This window comes from Leopardus geoffroyi, chromosome C1, assembly GCF_018350155.1.
Source record: "Leopardus geoffroyi isolate Oge1 chromosome C1, O.geoffroyi_Oge1_pat1.0, whole genome shotgun sequence".
Classification (NCBI taxonomy): Eukaryota; Metazoa; Chordata; class Mammalia; order Carnivora; family Felidae; genus Leopardus; species Leopardus geoffroyi.
Genome location: NC_059328.1, coordinates 126,598,219 through 126,623,519, shown reverse-complemented (window position 1 = coordinate 126,623,519; position 25,301 = coordinate 126,598,219). Strand labels below are relative to the sequence as shown.

General features: G+C 41.2%; 1 protein-coding gene, 1 long non-coding RNA gene and 1 pseudogene across 4 annotated transcripts in view; 2 read left to right on the top strand and 1 right to left on the bottom strand.

The window, feature by feature from the left end:
- The window catches only part of ACMSD (aminocarboxymuconate semialdehyde decarboxylase), a 57,662-nt gene extending 38,586 nt beyond the window's left edge, over positions 1-19,076 (bottom strand). For 2 of the 3 annotated variants that reach the window (XM_045479620.1, XM_045479618.1), the window contains exons 1-3: positions 18,961-19,076; positions 12,812-12,856; positions 4,077-4,173 (exon numbers count right to left, since the gene is read on the bottom strand). In XM_045479620.1, coding sequence (XP_045335576.1) covers positions 4,077-4,173; positions 12,812-12,856; positions 18,961-19,017 — 199 coding nt within the window. In that variant the 5' untranslated portion in view covers positions 19,018-19,076. Of the gene's footprint in view, positions 1-4,076; positions 4,174-12,811; positions 12,857-18,960 lie in introns of those variants that run through there. The other variant, XM_045479621.1, reaches the window with a different exon arrangement.
- LOC123598857 lies at positions 14,043-19,288 on the top strand. The gene is made up of 2 exons (XR_006712831.1): positions 14,043-14,262; positions 19,026-19,288. It is a non-coding gene; the product is annotated as an uncharacterized LOC123598857 (long non-coding RNA).
- Positions 19,289-24,187: 4,899 nt separating this feature from the next.
- LOC123596877 lies at positions 24,188-24,500 on the top strand (annotated as a pseudogene).
- Positions 24,501-25,301: the final 801 nt, after the last annotated feature.

Here is a 25,301-nt window from a genome sequence, read left to right as displayed (position 1 = left end):
TCCCCTCCTTGAAGGTAAAAACCACATGAGCCTGTCTATATCTCTAGTGTCCAGAGAGGTATCTGGCATGTAGACCAGACCCAATGAATGAAAGAATAAACCATTATTTAGTGAGGACTAGAGATGACAGTGTTTGATTAGAGAGCACTGTCAAAACATTGTTACAAGATAATATTTACGTTCATTGATTAGTAGAAAACAGATAAGCTCCTTTCAATTGTAAAATCTTTACGTTTTACCTGAATATTTTTGCTTACATTGCTCTATTTCATTTCTACAGTTTGTGGATTAGGTGTGAGGTCACATGGCTTAAAAGTGGTGGAATGAGGCTCTTGTCCAGCGTTGCTCTTTCCCTATACCCCAGTGGCCATTGCATGTCATAGATCTCATGTTAGCATGGTAAATTGCACAATTTGTGAGTTGGTTGGTTTGGATACATATTCTTTGGTCTCTGGGAGCTGAAAGGGAAAAAAACCAAATCTAATCCAATTGGAGCTTATATGTTTTAAAACAGGGGTCTTGGACCCTATGACATAGCACGATATTCCCCAAATTTACCTGTTGATTAAAATGGTAAGGGATGTTGTTGTAAAAAAAAGTGCCTAGGCCCTCCTTTGGACATTCTGATTCAGTGGATGGGGCCCAAAAAAGAATTTTAGCAAGCACCACAGGTGATCCTTATCCTGAGAGAGGTTTGGGGAAAGCTTTTGTGGTGGAATGAGAGAAGCGGCCCTAGGTACAATCCTAGCTCTTCCATTTACTAGCTGTGTGATCCTGAGCAAATTACTTAACCTCCTTGCATTCCTTAGGTAATAATAGGTACTGTTGAGGGAGGATTAAATGTGAGCACGTATGTGCTCACATCCCTCTGACTTCTCTGGGACTTTTAGCTTCCTTCATGTAGAGAGGACTGAGCTCCCACTCCATCCCTCACCAATTCTAACCTTCCTGGGTTGGTTCCAGAACCAGATTCAAGAAGAATTCAACCTAGTTGAGGGCTTTGGAGACACAAAAATGTCATCTCATTGATATCTTATTTTGGTCTTTCTCAGCTCTGTGTTGGATCTTGTAGTGAAGAGACCCAGCGGCTGCCAGTTACATTTCCCTCCCGGTGAAGATGGCATGGATTTCTGGAATCTTCTATGCTGGGCCTTCATCATTTTATTTTCTTACCTCCATGGAGGTGGTAGGATATAGTTGTTAAGCCTTTGGGTCAGACTGCCTGGGTTCAAATCCTGTTTCTGCTCTCTACAAGCTGCGTGATATTGGACAAATTGCTTAACCTCCGTCCCTCAGTTTCTTCATCTATAAAATTGGCATAATAATAGATACTATCTCCTAGTGTTGTTATAGTGAGTTAATTTATAGTTAGTTAATTGAGTTAATACATGGTAGGTGCTGAGAGCTGTGCCTAGCACAAAGTAAATGCTCAGCAAAGGTTAGTCACAATGGTTCGCTCAAGGATAGCCATGGAATTAAACACAAAACAAAAACTGAAGGAAGCACACTTCATCTAAACTGCAGTCATAGGCAGTGGTTCTGACACTAGTTATCTGAGTGTCATTTCCACTAAGTTTTCTTTGAAAGGGTGGGTCCTTGCTCAAGCTTCACATTTAAATTATTTTTTAACATTTTAAATTTATTTTTGGAGATAGAGCATAAGCCAGGAGGGGCAGAGAGAGAGAGGAAGACACAGAATCTGAAGCAGGCTCCAGGTTCTGAGCTGTCAGCACAGAGCCCAATGCGGGGCTCGAACCCATGGACCGTGAGATCATGACCTGAGCCCAAGTCAGACACTTAACCAACCGATCCATGCAGGGGCCCCTCAAGCTTCACATTTAGAGCAAAACCTTGCTCTTTGCTCTAGGTCTGGGAAGCTTGTTCTGTCTTGCTCCCCTCCCACCCCATGTGGCATATACTCTTGTGTTCTGTGGAATAGTCTACAGAAATGCTTCAGACTTTCTGCAATGTTCAATTTGAATGCCAGTTATTTTTTTTATTTTTTAAACTTTATTTATTTATTTTGAGAGAGAGAGAGAGAGCATATGCGTGTGGGGTGGGGCAGAGAGAGAGAGAGAGAGAGAGAGAGAAGGAATTCCAAGCAGGCTCTGCACTGTCAGCTTGGAGCCCAGTGTGGGTCTCTAACTCACGAACCTGTGAGATCATGACCCGAGCCAAAACCAACAGTTGGATGCTTACCCAACTGAGTCACCCAAGTGCCCCTGAATGCCATTTAAATATACTTTTAATTGTTTAAAAAATATATGTAAAACAGTACCTGACCAAAAGTATCCTAGACCAAATTCTTTTTAAAAATTTTTTTAATGTTTATTCATTTTTTGATAGAGACAGAGAGTGAGTGGGGGTGGGGCAGAGAGAGAGGGAGACACAGAATCTGAAGCAGGCTCCAGGCTCCAAACTGATAGCACAGAGCCTGACGCTGGGCTCGAACACATGGACCGTGAGATCATGACCTGAGCCGAAGTCAGACGCCCAACTGACTGAGCCACCCAGGTGCCCCTAGACCAAATTCTTAAAAAAAATTTTTTTTAAATGTTTATCTATTCCTGAGAGAGAAAGAGAGAGAGAGTGCCTGAACGCATGAGCAAGGGAAGGGCAGAATGAAAGAGGGACACAGAATTGGAGGCAGGCTCTAGGCTCTGAGCTCTGAGATGTCAGCACAGAGCCCAGTGCGGGGCTCAAACTCACAAGCCATGAGATCATGACCTGAGCTGAAGTTGGATGCTTAACTTCCATCCAGGCACCCCATCCAGGTGCCCCAATCCTAGAACAAATTCTAACATGCTAGAGACTACCTCCTCATCTGGGGCTGGCAGGTTACTCATTTTGTACAGACTTTGGAATAAAACATCTTCTGCTGTCTCTGTATATATTTGAAGATCTTATAAATTGGTCTTTGATAAAGAAGCTGCTCTTTCATTTATGTCTATGCATTATTTGTTTTCCATTTTAAATCTAGACCACTAATGTCAACTTTTAGGCCTGATGGTGTTGCAGTGGTGAGTTCCCCGTCATAACACACGGGCACAGCTCTTGCATGTCCAGAAGGCTCAGTGTAGCTTCTTGGAGCGTATGTTCCTCAGGTGGCACAGTCAACCAGGTAGTAATAAGTGAAAGCACAACATGGCCATCATACCTTATTTTAGATAGTCTTTGAAATTCTTTTTTCTTTAAAGTTTATTTATTTTGAGAGAGAGAGAGACAGAGAGAGAGAGTGGGGGAGGGGCAGAGACAGAGGGAGAGACAGAGAGTCCTAAGCAGGCTCCACGCTGTCAGCATAGAGCCTGACGTGCAGCCTGATCTCACTAACTGTGAGAACATGAGCTGATCTAAAATGAAGAGTTGGACACTTAACTGACTGAGCCACCCAGGTGGCCCTGAAATTCTTTTAAATTCTAATTCTAATTTTAAATTATAAATCCTTTATATCTTAAATATAAGATAAGGAAAACCAAGCAGTTCTTAGAAATTGTTAGTGATTCAGCTTTGAAACAAGACGTTCCTAATTCTCCTCTTTCAGAGTTCTGGATTAGTTTCATTGTAGAGTATTCTGAGATTATATGATTAACTTTCTTTTTAACTATTACCCTTCCCACCCCTTATATGTCAATGGGGATGTTCTGTGTACTGTGCACTGAGACAAACCATAGAAAGAAAATGGATTCCCAAATCTGACTAAACAAGCAATTGCCATCCTTAATCTGTGAATTCTAATTTTTACTGTTTTAGTTGACTTTATAGTAAGTAAAGACATTTGAAGTTAAAAAGTTTAAAGTAATAAAATACCACTTTTATCTTTTTTTGATGACATAGCATTCTACTTTAAAATAGGGTATACCTAATAAAAAAAAATTTAAATCCACACTCTAAAAACATTGTAAGTGGAAGGTCCCATCCCTCCCCCAGCAAAGCTGTAATAGGCTGGCCTGTGGTAAAAAGGCAATCAGAAGCTGTTTATCACACAAATCACATAAAGTGGTGGTCAACAGATTTTAGACACAGACATTCCTTTTACATTAGATGCAAACATTGGTAGCATTTCTTGTCGTAAGTACCTGTTTGGTCCATTTCTCTAATACGAACTTCTGAATCCCAGCAGTTCTCTTGGACCACTCTGAAGACCCTCCCATCTTTCAGCATCTTTGCTTCCCCCTAGGAGACAAAACTCACATCAGCAAAAGGCGGCCTAAGCTTACTTATTCTTCATTGTATGCTTTGGAACGTGGTTCTCCCCTAATGTTTTTAGGGGTTTTTACTTAGTCCTCAAAGAAGTAGAAGTTGTTCATTTAACAGGCCTCAGCTTTTTATCCTCATGCCTTAATGTTGACTTTGAATCAAAGGGGTGTGCTCTGTGAGTGTCTGTGCCTGGACATAGAGAGAAAAAGTTCATGGCCATAGCCCTTTGGGGCTGCATACTGAGGATGGCTGGTCACCTTGCTGATCTGAACTGCTCACTGCAAGACCTGAGAGGATGGCCCAGTGTCTGGAAAAATCCAGATCCATAACATTTTAGATTTGGAAAGGGCCTCTAAGATAGACATCTAGTCCAACCTTTTTGTTTTATAGAGGAGCAACAGATGGATAGTGACAGTAAATGATTTATCTAACAGAGCAAGTCTCACTGATGTCAACACCTGCAGTAGGAGGCAGGCAATGAAGTGAATCACTTTAGTAGCATGTATGAAATTTGGTGCTGAGCTGCTGGCTTCCACCAGGCATCATGTCTGCCTGTATACACCATGTTTAATACTCAGTGCAGGGATCCTCTAAATTGGACTTCCATTTGGTGATCCCTAGAGAAAAGGGAAAGGTCTTATCCAGGTCTTTGATATCAGAGTGATCAGGTACAAATCACCATTCTACCACTTACTGTGTAGCCTTGAGCAAGTTAAAAAAACATCTCTGAGACTCAGTTTTCTCATCTTTAAAATAGGAATAATAATGTTACTTACCTTAAAGGGATGTTGTAAGCATGGAATGGGTAATCCATATAAGGATTACCATATAAGGTAATCCATATAAGTGGAGTATCTGACACATGTTAAGTGTTAAGTGTTAAGTATTTGCTATTCATGATGTATGGCTAATTAGGGACTAGACTATCCCCTGATATTCCCCTGCTTTGAGGGCACACTACCTCTGTGGTGCTTCAGGGGCTCAGACTTGCCTTTGGCCCTATATGATTTGGCCTAGTGGGTATGTGGTGATCAAAGGCCTTGTGCTCTGCTTGGTGGAGTCCTCTGCCCTTCTGCTCGTCCTCTTGGCTTGATCATGAGTTGCACACAGGCCTTGCCACAGCTTCCTTCTCCATCCTTCTATTCCATGGATAAGACCTTCCCTGCCTCCTACATGGAGAAAGCCAGCTACTTTTTACCTTCACGTGTGGCAGACCGTTCATATTTGGCATGCATAAGTAAGACCTCAAATTCATGTTTCATTTCTTTGTAAAAAATTTTTTTAATGTATATTTATTTTTGAGACAGAGAGAGAGAGACAGAGAGTGAACAGGGGAGGGACCGAGAGAGAGAGGAAGACACAGAATCTGAAATAGGTTCCAGGCTCTGAGCTGTCAGCACAGAACCTGATGTAGGGCTTGAACTCATGAGCTGTGAGATCATGATCTGAGCCAAAGACAGACACTTAACCGACTGAGGCACTGAGGCGACCCTATGTTTTCATTTCTGATGGCTATGGAAAAGGTCAGCAAGCAAGTGACTTGTGTAACTGAGACAGATGTCTACAACTCAGCAGACTTGAGTCTCTGGACATCAGGATTGATTTCAGTTCCCATCCTTTTCTGACCTTGGCAGCATCTGAACAACCTTCCCAGATTGGGGAATCTCCTATGAGAATCTTGGTGGAGGTAGGTCCCAGACTCCCTTTGATAAAGCCCCAAAGCTCCAATACTTGCTCTCCTTGCCCCAAGCTTGACCAGTCAATGCTTGGGTTTTAATCAAGATCAAGGGATGCAAAAAGACAGGATCAGTGAATTTATTCTCCCAGCGATGCCAGCAGTGGCTACATGCTGTGTCCATTGGCAGTAGTACCAGTGGCAGTGTCCAGTGTCCAGCTAGGAGGCAGCAATGCCCTAGCCAGGCTAGTCCTGTGGTGTGGCATTGGCTGTGGCATTGGCATTGGCTGTGGCTTCAATCACCTGCACATCTTATGATTGTGGTTACCTAGGCATGTGTAATTCTTGAGGGGCTTAAAATACTTGCAACTAATTCCTTTTCTGCTTAAACTAACCATTGTTGGTTTTTGTTATTTGCCACCAAGAATCTTGAATGATACTGATTGCACAAAGAGAATATAGGAACACATGTCTTTCCATTTGGTGAAGAAGGGAGGGGAGAGGAATGACGGTAAAAGAAAAAATCAAGAAATAAACTTTTATTTGCCAAATTAGAGGCTTTATGTTTCTTTTACTCCTAAGTAGGGAAGCTTAAACACCATAAAATAATCAGAATAGCAGAGTGCTGAAGAGCGTGTATTCTGACAAACCTGGGTTTAAATCTCATGAAAATACTTACTACAGTAGAATTGGCCAAGTTAGGGGATTTCTGGGCTGAAGCCTCACTTTTTCTATCTGCAAAATGTAGATGATTATATTTGTCATGCTTGTGGCCACCCAGCATCCTTGGAACACTTCTGTGTGTAAGGGAAGTTTATGAGGGAGATTCCTGACTTCACTTTCCCAGCGTCCCTTGTAGTGAGGGTACTAACATGCATGCAAAAGCTACCTTCTGGTATGGGTGCTGTCTGAGGTATCAGACGTGGCTAGAGCAGAAATGGTAGCACTTTGGTCTCCAGTCTCAGCCTGAGTGTGAGGTTCCTGTCTCTGGCTAGAAGAGGCAGCACTTGCATCTTTGCTGATGCAGCCCCCCCACCCCCAGGTATGATTGGACATTGTGCATGTTAGCGCAGCCTCATGGATTGATCTTTTGTCCTCCCAGGAGGTCTGTGAGCTGCCTTTCCACTTAAGCAAGCTAGAGTGGGTTCTTTTGTTTGCATCTTAGAACACTGAGTGAAACAGGAGATTCAGTAATAGAATGTTAAAAAAATTTTTTTAATGTTTATTTAGTTTTGAGAGAAAGAGAGAGAGTGTGTGTGCGGGTGAGGGGCAAAGACTGAGGAGACAGAGGATCTGAAGCAGTCTCTGTGCTGACAGCAGAGAACCCAATGCGGGGCTCAAACTCATGAACTGTGAGATCACAACCTGAGCCTTAATTGACTGAGCCACCCAGGTGTCCCAATAGTAGAATGTTTGTAAAGAATTTAGCACCAGGTCAGAGAATATGCTCAATCATTTTGGACCAAATTTTACCATATATTATCAATGGCAAGGGAGGAAGTTGGGTTTCTCTGGGAGATAGAGGAGTAAGTTTTGGTTTCAGACAAAGAAGAGCACATTAAAGAAGAAATGAGTCATTTAGTTCAACTCTTGCATCTTATGGATGCAGTGACTTGTCCAAAGTCATACACTAAGTTGGTTTAGGGCGGGGATAAGACCCAAGTTTATGGAGCCATTTTCCACACCACCACACTGATATTGGTAATTGGGGGCTATCTAGTAGGCAAAGGTTAGTTACTATCATTTCCTAAACGTTCTGATCTTTTGAGGGGATTGTACTCATTGCATGGCAGGAGAATCAGACTCAATAAACCTCTCTCTCCACATCCTTCCTGTTGGATCCATGGTAAGGCTAATGAATGACAGTAACTGTCAGTAGAACTCTTTCTGACTGTCAAGTACCACAGAGAAGCGGCTGTGTCCCATAATAGGCTCCCAATTCTCATTGTTTCTTCAGCCAGAATTTTGAGACCTGACAGCCATTGTTAAGAATCAGTGCTTGATCCCTCTCACTTTACAGTTGGGGACCCAGTGTCTTTTCAGGGCTGCAAATGTGCCTCAGAGGGCAGCACTTGGTGCTGGGGGTAGGACAGAGGAGTCTCTTGGGTTATGTTTTTAACATTAACATCAGTGTCAACCAAGATCTTAAACTAAACTAATAACCAAGTAATTGGAGTAAGCTGCTCTAATTCAACCCACAAACAAATTTCATTTTTCTAAACTCTCTAAAGAAAACCAAGTTCTTTTTTTTAAAAGCTTCCCAACCAATGATTGCCACCCAGAAAAACCATTTCAAATATACCTCTAATATTTTTAAAGCCAGAACACCATGGCATAATAGAAATCATGGTACTGAAGAAGTCAGGAGACCAGGATCCTATGTGTAAACACTTAACCTCCCAGAACCTCAGATACTAACTATAAAATAAGAGTTTAGAGTAAGTGATGTGTAAGGTCTCTTCCCAGGATGGTGTAATATGCTGCTCCAATCCTCCTGCAGGAATAAAAGACCTTTTCTCCCAGCTTCTGGAAGTGTTGCCGACAGCTCTGGGCTATCAGCCCCTATGGGGAGATAGGAAGACTGCCTCAGTTGAGAAGAGTCACCTCCCTCCCTCCAGGTCCTGCTTCATTTCCAGGGCAGCCCATTTCAATGACTGGTTGACACAGAGTTATAAAGGCCCCTCTCTTTGTCCTCCCACACCCCCAACTTGGGACAGTTCTGAAGGTTAGCTTTAGAGCTCCAGGTAGGGTTGGCTGAGGCTCCATTGAAACATCACAGCTCAACATTGCCTTCTATTCTATCCTGCTTCGTTCTCTTCACTTCCCACTGGTGTCCATTGTCCGACACTTCCTGATAAACCTCCTGCATGCTAATTTCTGTCTCAGAGTCTGATTTCCAGGGACCCTAATCTGTGACACTTCTGGTTTTCACATTCTAATTCTTTTTTTTTAATTAAAAAAATGCTCATTTATTTTTGAAAGAGAGAGAGAGAGAGAGAGAGAGACACCAGGCTGTCAGCACAGAGCTCAACGTGGGGCTCGAACTCAAGAACCTTGTGACCTGAGCCAAAGTTAGGTGCTTGACTGCTTGAGCCACTCAGGCGCTCTTCACATTCTAATTCTAATACTATCCACAAATTAGTTTCAGTGTCTGGTATTCAAATGACCATTACTGCATGTGTCATTAAAAGTGTGTGTGTGTGTGTGTGTGTGTGTGTGTGTGTGTGTGTTTAAGTTTATTTTTTTATTCTTGAGACAGAGAGAGAGAGAGAGAGAGAGAGCATGAGCTGGGGAGGGACAGAGACAGAGAGAGGGAGACAGAATCCCGAAGCAGGGTGAGCTGTGTGTTCTTTATCCACTTGAGTGGCTTCCTGGCTCCCCAGTGACGGAATGAGAGATAATAGAAAAAATATTTATTGGTCTCTGCCCCTGGTTCCTGGCACAAAGCTCCCGAAACCCTTGTAATTTCTTAAGTAATAAGAACCCTAGGAGCATCTCTTACTTTAACATTTGGTCTTTGAACCCCTGACTTAGGGCTGCTAAAACCCTCATAAATTCCTAAGTGGTAGAGCACCAGGAGCATCTTTTGTTCTATTGATGTGACTCTGAGTAGACTTCTGGATGGCTCCTGGATGGCAGCTGGTCATCAGAAAGACCAAGCCATGATGAGAAGCTTAGAATTTCCAGTCCTCCCACACTTCTAGAAATGGAGTTAATAATTGAACATGTCTACATGAGAAAGCCTCCAAAGAATCCCAATAGCATGGGGTTCTGGGAGCTTCCAGAATGGAGAACACATCCACAGCAGGAGGATGAATGCATCTCAACTCTATAGGGATGGAAGGTCCTGAGCTTGGGACCCAGGTGAAAAACTGGGTAGGTCTTTCTTTCTTTCTTTCTTTCTTTCTTTCTTTCTTTCTTTCTTTCTTTCTTTCTTTCTTTTTAATGTTTATTTATTTTGAGATAGAGCATGGGCAGGTGAGGGGCAGAGAGACTGAGAGACAGGATCTGAAGTGGGCTCTGTACTGACAGCAGAGCCCAATGTGGTGCTCAAAATCAAGAACCACAAGATCACAACCTGAGCCAAAGTCACTCAACTGATTGAACCACACAGGTGCTCCAGGTTTTTCTTTATGGGGGAAATAATCTTGAGAGCAGGAACCTAATGAGATCACGCAGAATAGTATGTGTGAAAATGCTAAACAGAAATAATGTGTATGTGTGTATGTGCATGTGCACGCATGTCTGTATTGTATTCCCAAGGGACTGAAAAGCACTCAGTGGATGTTCTTGATGCTTCTGACCCAAGGATTTGTAAAGGACCCCATGCCTACCCTCTGAAATGCCCCCAGGTGTTCTCCCCCCACCGGCTCTGAAAGGAGGCCATACAAACTGACTTGCTACCTATACTTTTATAAATACTCAGCCAAATGACAAATGGTGTGTTTCAGTTGTGAACAAAGCTCGATTCATTCCAAGAGCAATGAAAAACCAAAGGTTAAGAAGACAAACACATGGGGAAGACCAGAGAAATGTTTTGGAAAGATTTTTCAGAGGACAAGAGTCTCCGAGGTAAATCAGTCATGGGGGCTACAAAATATTTGTTCAAAAGAATGTGGGAGAACAGAAAGAAATTTCAACTACCAAATACTGGATTTTCTCATTGCTTAGCCTAATTTCCATATTTATTTACATTTGCAAGTTGTTTTTCCAGTGACTGTAATCCCTGACCACTATAATTATGAAAAATACAGATCCGGTTCTGTTGTGTTTTGATTTGTTTTTGAGAGGGAAGAAGAGTGTTACTGTTTGTTCTATTTAATTGTATCCAATTTTGCTGGAAATATGTAGGTGGTAGATATGAAATGTTTTCTTTCCTGTTTTCTTTAGGAGATTTAGTGTTTATGAATCTCTCTTTTTTTAAAAAAAAAATTTTAATGTTTTATTTAGTTTTGACTGAGAGAGACAGAGCATGAGCGGGGGAGGGGCAGAGAAAGAGGGAGGCATAGAATCCGAAACAGGCTTCAGGCTCTGAGCTGTCAGCACAGAGCCTGATGCGGGGCTCGAACTCACAGACCGCAAGATAATGACCTGAGCCGAAGTCAGACACTCAACCGACCGAGCCACCCAGGCGCCCCTGTTTATGAATCTCTTGACATAAAAACAAAATGAAATGAAAGTCATTCAAATGCAGTACCAAGGTTACAAACTGGACTTCAAAACCAATCACAGACTTCCCAGTCCTGCATTTGGGGCTTCTCAGTAGCCTTGTAATCAGCTCCACCCAAACTGTTCTCTTCCTTAGGCAGATTTGAGGCCAGCTGAGATCATCATCTCCTGGGGTAGAACTAGCACTTTTAATGGGAGGAGTGTAGCACAGTGTCTAAACCAGCACTTAGTGGGCATTCTTTAATGAAGGTGAAAACGAGCCACCCCAGAGATTCTGATGTTCAGAACTCTTTATTCTCCACTGCCTTCAGGATCAAGTACAAAGGCCTACACCTGTTCTTCAAGACCCCGTCTGATGAGGCTTCTGCCCAACCTTTCTGGCTTCTTCACACCCCTTGGCTCCCTAAACTCTGCCTGTCTCTGTTCATTTTCCACAGAGCCATCAAGGTGGTCTTTTTAAGCCATTAAGACCCTCCAGAGCATCTGTGCATTGAGAATAAATCCAGACTCTGCAGCATGTCCCCAGCGTCCCTCCATGACCTAGCCCCTGCCTACCTCACCAATCTCATTTTCTATCGTCTCCCTCTTTCACTACATGTCAGCCATATTCCCTTCCTTTCTGTTCCTTGAACACAGCTCTTTCTCATTTGATGGGCTTTGCAACTGCTATTCCTCATCCAGGGACACTTGCCCAGGCTTTTCCTTCCTGTCTTCTAAGTCTTAGCTGGCTTCCTGAGCAGCCAGCCCAGTGAATCTTCCCCAGTCACTTGCAACCACAGCACTGTTTTTCATTCCATTCTCTGTAGTGATCACATTTGTCATCCCCTAGAATTTGAGCACCATGAGGGCAGCAAGTGTCTCAGACTGGTTCACCAGCATATTCCTGGTGTCTAGATTGGTGGGCCTAACACAAAATAGGAGTCAATATAAATCAGTGAGTAATTGAATGAATGTCTAAGCCAGTGGTTCTCAGAATCCCCAGAGGCTTGTCAAAACACGGATTGCCATCCTGACCCTCAGAGTCCCTGAGTTGGTAGATCTGGGGTGAGACCCCCAAATTTACATTCCTCCCAAGTTACCTCTGCACATGGTAACTGTGTCCTCCCAGACCACAATTTCTCCAGGGCCTGCTCCCAGGGCCTGTCTATGTCTAGCAGGAAGCTCAGGAATGTTACCTCTGAGTTCCACCAGAGCAGAAAATGCCTCTGAAAGTGAAGTCAGTCCTGACCTGTGTGCAGGGCTAGACTTCAGCTCACTTTTAGGTGGGCCTCGTTATTTGCAGAATGCTTTGCCCCAGCCCTTCCTCCTCTTGCTTTTCCTCTTACCAAACTCAACCCTTAATAGCGATGGCTTTTTCTCCTCCTTGTCTCCGGTGTTTAATATCTCCAGCTTGTGCTCAAACTTAAACTGTGCCATTTATTTGGTTGGCCTTAATATAATGTAATAACCTATGGAAGGAGCCCACCTCTCTTCCTTGAGGCAGAGCAATAAATGCTAAAATTGATTCTAGGGCGGAGGGAAAAAAAAAGAAAGGAAAAAAAAAAGATTTCTTAATGGCTTCTCAAATTGCAATTTTAGTTTCCTAAATCCTGCTCTTTGAAGTCACCCTCATTTTTCCTAGTCATTTTGAGAAACTCAGTGCTGCTCCCTTGCCTACTACAAAGTCAGTAAGAGGACCTGAGTTGAGCTCCATGGAGGCCTGCCTGCAAGAACGTCTCAGGCTCAGGATGTCCCTGGTCCAAGGTACATACACACTTTGGAGAAACTCACCTTGCTGTGATGTTGGAGCTGCACCCAGCCTCCATAGCCGAATCTCTGTGGAGGAGAAGCACAGTCAGGCTGGAGGAACAAAATAGGGATGACTGCAATAAAGGGGTATCCCTGTGGCAGAGGGTCCTGAGCTCCAATCTTTCAGGTTATGACCTTCCCATTTTCTGCCCTGACACCCATGTATCACTTTTTCGATATTGATATTTAAGTCAATTTACTTTTTTCCCTCAAATATATTTATTCAGGAAGAAAATTGTGTATCATAGAAATGCTAGTTTTATCTAGGTTGCAGTTTTTATTTTTTTTATTTTTTATTAAAAAAAATTTTTTTTAACGTTTATTTATTTTTGAGACAAAGAGAGACAGAGCATGAACAGGGGAGGGTCAGAGAGAGAGGGAGACACAGAATCTAAAACAGGCTCCAGGCTCTGAGCCATCAGCACAGAGCCCGACGTGAGGCTGAAACTCATGGACCGTGAAATCATGACCTGAGCCGAAGTCGGACGCTCAACCGACTGAACCACCCAGGCGCCCCTAGGTTGCAGTTTTTAAATGAGGATTAACATCAGGGCACCTGGGTGCCTCAGTCAGTTGAGTGTCCAACTTAGGCTCCAGTCATGATCTTGAGGTTCCTGGGTTTGAGCCCTGCGTCAGGCTCTGTGCTGACATCTCAGAGCCTGGAGCCTGCTTCAGGCTCCTTCTCTCTCTGCCCCTCCCCTGCTTGCACACACTCTCTCTCTCTCTCTCTCTCTCTGTCTCTCAAATATAAACATTTTTAAAAAATTAAAAAAAAATACATGAGGATTAACATTAAAAGATACTTGTTCATGGAATGCCTGGGTGGCTCAGTTGGTTGAACTCTTGATTTCAGCTCAGGTCATGATCTAGGCAGTTGATGGGTTTGAACCCCACATCGGGCTCTGTGCTGATAGTGTGGAGTCTGCTTGGGATTCTCTCTCTCCCTTTCTCTCTGCCCCCTCCCACTTGTGCTCTCTCTCTTTTTCTCTCTCAAAATAAATGAATAAACTTTTAAAAATCCCCTATTCTAAAACAAACAAATAAATAAAATCTCATTTTGTTCATTCATTCTTCAAACCCTCAAGGAACCCCCACACTTAACCAGCCTTACTAGGGCAGAGAAAATAAAAGAACACTTCCAGCCTGTGTGGAACACAGGCTTGAACATGTGGGGCTGGGCTGGCAAGTATTAAAGGGTAATGGTGTGTGAGACCTGCTGTGGTTGAGTAACACACAAGGTCTTTGGGAGTCGGGAAAAGCACAACTTGGGTTAGGTGGTGTCTAAGGAGGGAGGTTGAAAAGATAGTCTGGGATCATATTGGAGAGTAACTTCCAATGTTCTGTATTTCCATGCTTCAGATGAGTGCCTCTTGATGGAGGAAGAGAAGGTATTGGGCCAGAAACAATGGTGTGAGAAGCTCATCAACACTCTGGTCAGTAGTTATGGGTAGGGAACTTGAACATTAGCTCAACTTCTTGCTTGTTGTAGTTGGATGAGACCAGATAACAGTGGTTGGTTCTTATGCCATGCTACAGGGAAGTTGTCTTCAGGGAGTCAGGTCTTGGCAGGTCCTCTTCCTAGCAGCCCTCTCACCTCCAGACTGAGAGGGGAGGTCTGCGCCTACAGCACAAGGGTGTTTGTATGTCTCTGTGTCTGTGACCAGGGACTGCCAGTCAGATTTAAGATTTGGTCAATTCTGTACCAGCTTTATTCTACCTTGGCATAAGGTCTGTTCTTGAGTTCTAACTCCAAATAATCATATTAGCCCTGAAAGTCTACCTGCCTCCTTCCTAAGTGACAATAGGGGACCTGGAGTAGTAGGGTGGGCATGCAGAAGAAACTATTCACCAGGGGCCTTAGCTTCTCCTTCGTACCCAGTTTCTCCTTTGCCTGCACCCCTCCACCCCACTCTCCTCCTTTCATGCATTTGATACCATAGTGCTTCCCCCATTGTCTTCTCCTGGCTAAAGCTGCTGAGAGATGTATATTGGAGGAGGGGGTGGAATAAAGCCTCAACCAGTTACATTTTAGAGTAAACAAACTTTCTCTCAAATTAAAATTTGCCATTGAAATTTTACTTTACTGTAGAAGAAAAGTTTTGTTTTCTTATTTCCTTCTTTCCTTTTCTTCTTTCCTTCTCTGTTCCCTCTTTCCTCAGTCTTTTTCTTACATTTTGTTAGTTTGCTAAGGAACCTTAACCCGTAAGCTAGCAGGCTAAAGTATTCGATTGGAGGAAGAACAGAAAGGCAGAGGGAGGCCGAACAAAGGGATCTTGTCACACGTGACAAACCACTTCTATTATCATTGGCTTTGTTGGGGTAACTTAGCATCTCAAAGTCACTGTTTCCTTATGTGTAAAATGAGGCTGATAGCTGTAGCTGTGACATAGGGTTTTATGGGAATTCATTAAGATAAAATTCATAGAAAGCTATTGACTCCAGACCCTGCTTATAGAAAGGGCCTCATCAATGCAAACAGTGATCATGATGGTGGTGACAGTGGCATTGGTGGTGCTGGAGGTGGAAGAGGTGGTGACAAAGGTGGTGATGGCGATGGTTGTGGCGTTTGTAGGGATGGCAGTGGCGGTATTGGCAATGGGAGAGGTTGTGAGGTGGTAGTGGTGATGGTTGTGCTGGTGAGCTTGGCAGTGGTGGGGGTGGCAGATGGACAGCACTGGGGGTAGCATAGTGGTGACAGTCTATTTTATCCTTAGGTGTGTCACCCTGTGTTCCTCCTTCCCCTTTCTTGGGAAGCACAAAATTTGAATACTCTGTGCTTCTCCTAAGCCCCCTGCAAAGGCCTAACCTATTTAGGGCAGCTGCTCCAAGTCCAGGCTCTACATAGTTCCACAGCTGTCATCCTAGGTTGAACCAAGCTTGGGGTCTGAAATTTATGACCTTGAGAGTTGTAATGAGAGCATATGCCTAGAAGCATTTACTGTCTGAAAATGTTTGACTGACAATGACCAGTATCCCATAGGCATTTAAGGGCATGACAATAAAAAACCAAACTAAAAGATTCAAGGGAATTCAGTTCTATATACAAAAGATGTGTTTCTGAAATTGGTTTGTATGAATCAGAGGTGGATGAACTGAATGGCATTTTTACTGTCTTGGGGACCTCATACTTCCATGAGGTGAATAAGGAACCTCCTGTGTGATAAAAACAGGTATCTATTTCCTCAGAGGGGTTGTTTGAAAGTCAGGCTATGTCTGGGATTTTGACTCCTATAACCTTACAATGATCAAGTGTAATTAAATCATTGCTAATGAAAAAAAAGATGTAAGTATATAATTTTTTTAAAGGAAAGGCCAGAACTTTTGACCCCATTTAAAACTAGGAGAATCTTTGCAAATCCTACTATTGGGCACATAGTAGGTGGTCCATAAAGTCTTGCTGAAGGAGAAAGCCATGACCTTATCATCATCGTTGTTGCTGTGAATAATCTCATTGTGGATCAACCTGAAACAACATTCACCATGGTTCCTTGGTCCACCATCCTCCTGTTTATGACAGCAGAGAGTGGGTCTCTTGATTCATCAGAAACAATTTAATCAAGAGCCTCCTGAATATGCTCTTTCCACCTCAGATAGATTTTGCCCCCTAAGGATCTTAACTGTAAGTCTGAGTAAAGTCATCATTAGCAAGTGAAAATGGAAACATTTCTCAAATCCTAATCCTTTGTAATCATTAGTTAATTATCAATCCAGGAATGTTGATTCTGCTTTTCTGTTTCTTCACTGGAGTAAGAGGCCAAGGTTATTGAGGTGTGTCCATTAATGTTTAATGAGGAAAGGCAAGTTGGAAAACAGATACTAGTTCTTCCAAAGAGGCTTCATCTTCTAAAATAAAACTAGTACTGGCTTCTTTTCATTCTTTTATTGGGAAGTTTGAAAACGTGATGAGAAAAGATCAGAGACTGATGTATTGAAATAATATTTTACCCATTAAGAAACAATTTGAAGACAAAGGAAAATCTACTGTAATTATTGAACTGCCTGAATACCAAGGAAATTGTGCTCTTGCCTAACATCACTTTAATACTCACTTTACTGTGACAATATAGACTGGGAGAGAGGGAGAAGGATACTAGCACTATTTACATGTCTATTTATTTATCTCACTCCTCCCAGTTTGAAAGCATAGAACTGTTTTCTTCTGGTTATTTCATCACTGGCCTACCTGCAATCAGATGAAAACTTCTATCACATGTCAGATCCACTTGCTTGACCTGTGCGTTGAAGTCAGGTTCCAATGACCCTTTGACAAGGCCCTCCATGGGTTTATTGAGTGTGGGGAATTGGGGAACAGTCTGGTGTCGAGAAAGGCACTGGGGGAAAGAGGGACCACCATGGTTCCATATAGCTCTGGGATTCTAGGCTCATTTCTGAGTCTCAGTTACCTGATTGGTCCAGTGAGGTTAATAATATAAATTTTATCTGCAATTCACATGATTTTATGTGAATCAAATATATATATTGCTCCCTGGAAGTATAAGAGTATAATGGTTATTATTACTATCATTATGTCATCAATGTTATTAAGTGTATCAGTTATCTGCTTACAGCATGTGAGACTACTAGCCTGGTTTATTGGGACAAATGCCCCTCCCCTCTTTTGAGGGGACAGGTAGACGTTAAAAAGGAGAAGGGGGAAAAAGAGCCAGCAGCAAGTGTGCTTGGGAAGTCTCCAGGGCACACATTTATGGTTATAGCCTCCCTGAGCTCTGTATCTTTCAGCTTCCTAAGCAGATTTAACATTGCCTTTAGGGCCCTGCATTAGGTGAGGGCACCTAGAAATTATCAGCTTTTGGTGAGAACTTCTTTGCTCAAACTGGAGGCAAGCTTCCAGGTGGGAGGCAGATAACAGGAAGTGGAATTGTGGCACAGGATACTCAGTAGGAAGTTTTCCCCCTTCAGCAAAGAAGAGGTACCTTTTAAGGCTGCTATGGGTCTTCATCACTAATCTTGATGAAGTGGTGTTTACACTTTAATAAAACATGACGAGGACAGTAGCATTCAGAGTAGCAAGTTCCCAAGTAGGCACTTAGACCCCTTCTGGAGGGTCAGTTGGTGCAGTTAGTTTTCACTACCTGCTATAGCAGAAAACCCTTTCAAAGATGGTTCAGCATCATTTGTATTTTTCAGTCTAACATGTCTACCATCTATCTTACTTAAAATGCCAAAGGACGAAGAAATAAGATTAACATTCTCCCAGGAGACAACTATGAGAAAAAAATAGTTTCACTCGCTTGCACAATAAACCATATTTTAATTAGAGTTTGGGTTAATTCATTTTCCTCCACTTGGGACAAAAAAGATGAAACATTATCAGTGGCATGAAAATACTAGAGAAGGCTGAAGATTGAATAAAACCTGATACTTAGCCTGAATAAAACTCAAGCCAATTGTAAATTTCTTTCATGTTTCCACCTCCTTCTTTTAGTATTCATTCAAAAGTTCTTAATGACAAAAGGAAATTTCCCTCTTTTGAGAAATACAGAGAAAGAGACACTCATTGTACAAAGGCTTCATGTCATTTTCTCTAGGGTTTTTTTGATGTTCCTACTCTCTAGTTCATAACAAGGATTTACAGCTTAAAGAACATCAAAAGGAAAGGTTTCAGACAGTGTCCTAAAATAGACTTTAAAAAAAAAATTCCACAAAGCTATGTCTTGGTGCTTCTAAAACTTATTTTAAACATTTTGGAAAGGAGATGTGTTTTAGAAGTCCTGGAAGCCTATCACATTCCATTTTTTAATAGTCTTTTACTTGAAACTGTAACTTTAAATTCTGTAGTTGGCACGTATCTTCCAAGCAGCTGAATATGTGATTTAAATGGAAGTAAAACTGCCTGACTTAAATTGGCCAGAAATTTTAAAGAATGCTTCATTTGAGGGGAAAAGGGGATTTTGAGAAGGCACTTATTTCTTTGATCAGTGTTCTTTCAAAACAAATGTAAAAGTCATTTTTAAAAACTAAGAAATCAGAGATAGCAAATAAGTTTATATCACTCCTAGAGCAGAGAAACTTAACATCTAATTCCCCAAAGAAGAGATAGATCTGTAGTAGAAGCAGTAAGAAACCCTGGAAAAGTTCCAGAAATAATTCAGTAAATTAACCACCATTACCTTTTTTAGATCTGGCCATTCTTTTGGTAGAATATGACTATGGATGTCAATTTTCATCTCCACAGGATCAGAGGAGAAGCATGTAAAGAAGAAAGAAGTTTTGGTATCAAGAGATCTCCATAAAAACCATGGAGTTAATTGATTTACGTTGCCCCTTCTGGCACCAGTCAGTAGGCCTACTCGGCTCCGTCTAGGTCCACTGGAGCTGCCCTATTAAAGTTCAGAATTCTGTTTATTTGTCAACTTGTCTTTGAGTCATCAACTCTTTGGTAATCGGGACTCTGGGTACTAAATTTAAAAATAAAATAAAGGACTGTACTAAACCTCATAAGGTCAAATGTACTGCTGGGTGCTTTTTTTTCCAACAGGTCCAAAATTGGCTAATACTTGTTTTTAAATATTTCAATTGTTTTCAAGATATACATAGTAAAAAATAAAATAGGGCATGGTTAAAAATCAAATAGTACAGAGGGTTTTTAAAAACAATAGATCACTGACTCACTTTTCATTGGTTTCATTTCTCAGAAGCAACCAATTTTAATGCTTTTGCTTTTTGTTCAGCTATTTACCTTTATGTCTTTAAACAATATTGATCAATTGGCTTGTTCATGAAGATTTAGCATGTTGAAAAGTTGTGGGTGAAGTTTCACCTTTACTTTTACCTTTTTATTATTATTTTTAAAAGTTTTATTTGTTTAAGTAATCTCTACACCTAATGTGGGGCTTGAACTCAAGATTGCAAGAGTCGCATGCTGTTCTGACTGAGCCAGCCAGATGTCTCTACCTTTACCGTTAAATCAGAGAAAGAGCCCATCCTTCATACATGTAATTTCTTCCATTGTCTTTTTCTTTCATATGTTCACTCATGCATTTAACATTTATTGAGAACTGCTATGTGCTAAGGATATAAGGTTGAATGAGGTAAAATAATGCACATGTTGTAATAGATGATTGTATGCTGCCTAAGTACAGGGGAAAGAACGAAGTAGCCATTCCCCTGGGAGTTGTCAAAGCAGTTGGGAGAGGGTTTCCACTGGAACAGAAAGTGGGGCTCATGGTCATGCCTCTAAAGAGAACCTAGAACAAAGCAGCCCTTTGTTATTCTATGTTAACCTTTCCTATTCCTGGAAAGCTCGAAATTTTCAGGGACCTGGGGTCCCTGGCACAGCCTTGAAACTCCTTTGGGATGCTCCCTTCATTTCAGTCTCCACAGCACAGGGACTAAGTCATGGCCTTCCTACTAGGCTATTCAACTAGATTCCAGATAAACTGTAACAAATACTCTTTTCAACTAGAATCTGGGTAAATTATAACAAGTTAAACTAGATTCTGGATAAATTATAACAAACATTCTTTTCAGTGCTGCTCAGTTTGAAAAAAAAAATACAGGAATCCTCAAGATCATTTTTAAAAAGTTCAAGGAGCTGAAACTGAGTAAGTGAGCCTTAAATCAACCTGGAGGCACATGCTAATCCCAAAGGAAGCACTTTTTGAGCACTATGGCTCAGGCACTGTTCCAAGCATTTTACTCATATCAGTTCATTTATTCCTTGTAACAGTCCTATGAAAGAGGAACTATTATCAATATCCATTTTATAGAAGAGGAAACTGAAGCACAGAGAAGTTAGGTAACTTGTCCATGGTCACACCATAAGTGATAGAGACAGAACTTGAACCCTGGAAGTGTAGAGTCAGAGTTCTAGAACTTTGAGGATAAATATACCACAGATTAATAGGATATTATACCATGAGTTGTACAAAACTGAGACCCCTTCATTAAACTAGAATTCTTGAAGGGGCTAGACCCCTAGCAAATAAATATACTAGAAGTAAAAAATCCACTGGTCAACAAAGGGAGTCTGTAAGGACATCTATTTCCATGATGAGAAAAAAAGGAAGAAAAAGAAGAGAATAACAGTTTTCTTTGAGAATTTCTTTGAGAAGTATTATCCAAACACAGGTACTGAAGGTTTATTTTTATTTTTATTTTTTATGTTTATTCATCTTGAGAGAGAGTGAGAGAGCAAAAGCATAAACCAGGGAGAGGCAGAGAGAGAGGGAGAGGGAGAATCCTGAGCAGGCTCTGGGCTGTCAGTGCAGAACCTGATGCAGAGCTTAAGCTCACAAACTATGAGACCATGACCTGAGCCAAAATCAAGAGTTGGGTGCTCAACAAAGGCACCCCTGAAGGTTTTAATTAAAGTGGTACCAGGTTGGTAATCCTTGACTACTCTATTTCTACTCATGCCCAGAAAGAAAATGGAGATCTTTCCTGAAGGAGAGCATATCAACTTAGTCCCTTCAGTATTGCCACAGAATAAGGCCAAGAATATACTGGCTCATAGTATAAAATTCTACACACGTGAGGAAAAAAGCCACCGTAAGGGAATGTCCACAGAAATAATAAATAATAGATTTAGGCCTCCAAGGACATATATATTGGAATTGTTAAGCATAGGATATGTTTATTATATATGAAATGTTTTTAAAAAAATGAGAGACTATCAAATGATTGACCAAATTTGAAAACGGACAAAATAGGGACACCTTGTGGTTCAGTCAGTTACTCTGACTCTTGATTTTGGCTCAGGTCATGATCTCATGGTTTGTGGGTTCAAGCCCCACATCAGGCTCTGTGCTGCCAGTGCAGAGCCTGCTTGAGATTCTCTCTCTCCCTCTCTCCCTCTCTCTGCCCCTCCCCTGCTCCTGCTCTCTCTCTCTCTCTCTCTCAAAATAAATACATAAATAAACATTTAAAAAAGGGACAAAATAAAACTTCTGTAAATTAAAACATAATAATTTCAGTAAAAAACTCAATGGGTGGATTAAACAGCAAAATAGACATAATTGAATGGAGAATTAATGAACGGGAAGAGAGACTTGTGCAGAGACATGAGGGGACTGAGCATATTTAAGAATATCACAGAGTACAAAGGATAGAGTAAGAAAGTCTAAAAGGAGTCTGACAAAAGTGCTAAAAGAGAGGAGAGAGACGTTGGAGGATGTGGGTTTGGCTTTTGGCTTTGTCCAACAAGGTTGAGAATGGCAGAAAGGACTCCATGCAAGTCAAGAGAGGTGAAAGAGGGGCTAAGGGAAGTCTTCCCAAGCTAGTCACAAGCTCCCGTATTTATTGAGCATACCTTTAGGGAAACAATGAGCAATACATTGGTGGGCTACGTGCCAGTAAGAATGTATAGAAAATGTGCATAAAAACAAGTTAAGACAGGATAAAATATTCCATGTGATAACATGGCCTAAGGAATTTATGAGTATAGGCAGGACCTAACACGTAGATATATATTACTAGTTAAGCGAAGTGAGTGCCACCTGGAAATACATTAACTAGATAAGCAAAGCATGGCCTCTGTTTTCAGCAAGACCAAAGGCTGTTTTCTGCTGTTTTTGCAATGCATTCCCTATAATCTCCTAACCCAGGACATGTCTACTTGATTTCCCACAGGAGGAGAGATAACACAAGAGATAATAGCTGAGAATTTTCCAGAACTGATGAGCCAACAGATCCAAGAACCAAAAATTATCAAAAACTAATCAAGAAAGATAGAAAGAATTTCATTTCTAGAAACCTTGTAGTGAAACTACAAAACACTAATAATAAAGGTTAGATCCTATGAACTGCTATAGAGAGAATTAACGCCTTAAAAACTCAGCAATTAGACTGACAGCCAACTTCTCGCAATGATGGGAACCATAAGACAATAGAAAATATAGTCAAAAGGCTGATATACATGAACTGTCAACCTGGAATCATCTACTTTGTAAAATTTAATTTTAACGGTGAGGGAGAAATAAAGATATCTTCAGGTTAAAACTGAGTTTGCTACCAACAGACCTTCTCTTAAGGAATTCCGAATGATGTACTTTGGAAAGGAGGGAAAAAGACTCTGGCAATATAAGAATAAGTGGGAAGGTGAGAAACTTGTAATCATATAAGTAAATCTAAATAATATTAAATATTTAAAATAATGCCAGTAATAACAATGATAATGTCTTCATTTCAGAGTTCTATTACTTGCAAAAGGTTGTCCAATCATACTTTTGGCTTTCTCTCCAAGGTATGCTTTCCTGCCAGCAAATCTCCTAATTTTAACATCTTTTGCAATATGGATAGGCTGAAAATTTCCTAAATCACCCAGTCCTGATTCCTTTTTTCTTACTAGTTTGTTTTTTGTTTTTTTTGTTTTTGTTTTTTGTTTTTTTTGTTTTTTTAGAGAAAGAGAGAACGTGAGTGGCAGAGCATGAGAAAATCTTAAGCAGCCTCCATGCTCAGAATGGAACCCAACATAGGGTTTGATCCCGCAACCCTGGATCCCACAACCCTGGGATCTGAGCCAAAGTCAAGAGTCAGATGCTCAACTGAAAGCCATCCAGGTGCCCCTCTTACTAGTTTTTCAATCTGTCTTTTTCTTCTTGCATTTTACCATAAGTACCAAGAAGGAACCAGGTAGAACCTTTAACATGCTTGGAAATTTCCTCAGCCGAATATCTCCTTTATAAATCATAACTTATAAATTCTTATTTCTACACAACTGTAGAACACACAATTGACTTACGTTTTCTGCCACTGTATAACAAGGATCACCTTTTCTTCACTTTCTACGATGCTCCTCATTTCCCTCTGAGCCCTCACCATATTTCTATCAATGATCTATTTATGATGGTTTACATATTATCTTACATAATATAGGCTTTCTCTACCATAGTCCTCATTTCTTTCTGGGATTCACTGGCAGAATCATTTACATTCACATTTCTATTAACAGTCCATTCAAGACAATTTAGGATTTTTTTCTATTGCATACCTCAAATCTCTTCCAGTGTCTACCCCTTACTCAGTTCCAAAGCCACTTTCACATTTTGTTGTATTTGTTACCCTCTTTTTGAAAACTATATCAGTTTTCAATTGCTGCTGTAACAAAGATTACATCCTTTGTGGTTTAAACCAACACAAATTTATTCTCTTATAGTTTTGGAAGTCAGATGTCTAAAAGGGCTGCGTTCCTGCTGAGGGTTCTAGAAAAGAATCTGTTTCCTTGCTTTATCTGCCTCCTAGACATTGTCTGTATCCTTGGTTCAGATCCCCTCCTCCATCTTCAAAGCCATCCAGGTAGCATCTTGCAGTCCTTCTCTCAGTTTCTGTCATCACGGTTTTTGACTCTAACCCTTTTATCTCCCTCGTATAAAGATTCATGTGGGCTCTGATGGGTAATCCGGGGTAATCCACTACGGGCTGCCTGCTGTGCGCTCACCTGCACCCCTTGTGACCACGCCTCGCAAAATTGAAGAAATCAAGGAGTTTCTTCTCACAGCCAGGCAAAAGGATGACAAGTCCGTCAAGATCAAGAGAAATAAGGATAATGTGAAGTTTAAAGTCTGATGCAGGGGACACCTTTACGCTTTGGTCATCACAGACAAAGAGTAGGCACAGAAACTGAAACAGTCCCTGCCCCCAGGTTTGGCAGTAAAGAAGCTGAAATGAACCCTGCACACTGATTTGAACTGTATTAAAATTTTAAAAATTCTTAAAAAAAAAAAATCACGTAATTACATTGGACTCACCCAGATAACCTAGGATGATTTCCCCATCTTAAAATCCTTAACACCATCACATTTTCAAAGACCTTTTAGCCATATAAAGTAGCATTTTCACAGGTTCTGGGAATAGGACATGGAAACCTTTGAGTGGGGAGCATTATTCAGCCTACCACAATCAGGCATGCTAAAATTTCAAAAGTAACTGCTAAAAGAATATACACAGAGTATACAACTTTCAACCCCATTAAGTGGAAACCAGAATAAGAAAAAAAAAATCAATTTAAAGATACTTTATTTCTTTAAACATTTTTTTTAATGTTTATTTTTGAGAGAGAGGGAGACAGAGCACAAGTAGGGGAGGGGCAGAGAAAGAGGGAGACATAGAATCTGAAGTAGGCTCCAGGCTCTGAGCTGTCAGCACAGAGCCTGATGTCTGGCTCAAACCCATGAACCGCAAGATCACGACCTGAGCTAAAGTCAGGCGCTTAACTGACTGAGCCATCCAGGTACCTCCCCACAACCCCAAATCAATTTAAAAGAAGGCAATAGAGAGGAAAAAAGAAGCAAAGAAAAAGTAGGCAAATAGAAAGCACAAAATAAATTTCAGAAATAACCAAATCCAGCTAAGTGTTGTTTATTAGAAACATATTTAAATTACAAGGATAGAGACAGTTTGAAAGTAAAAAGGAAAGAGAAAATAAGCAAATTCTAACCAAAAGAAAATCATGATAGCCAAGTCTGTCATAAATACTTCGCGTTAGTCCAAATCAAAGAGACTACAATACAAT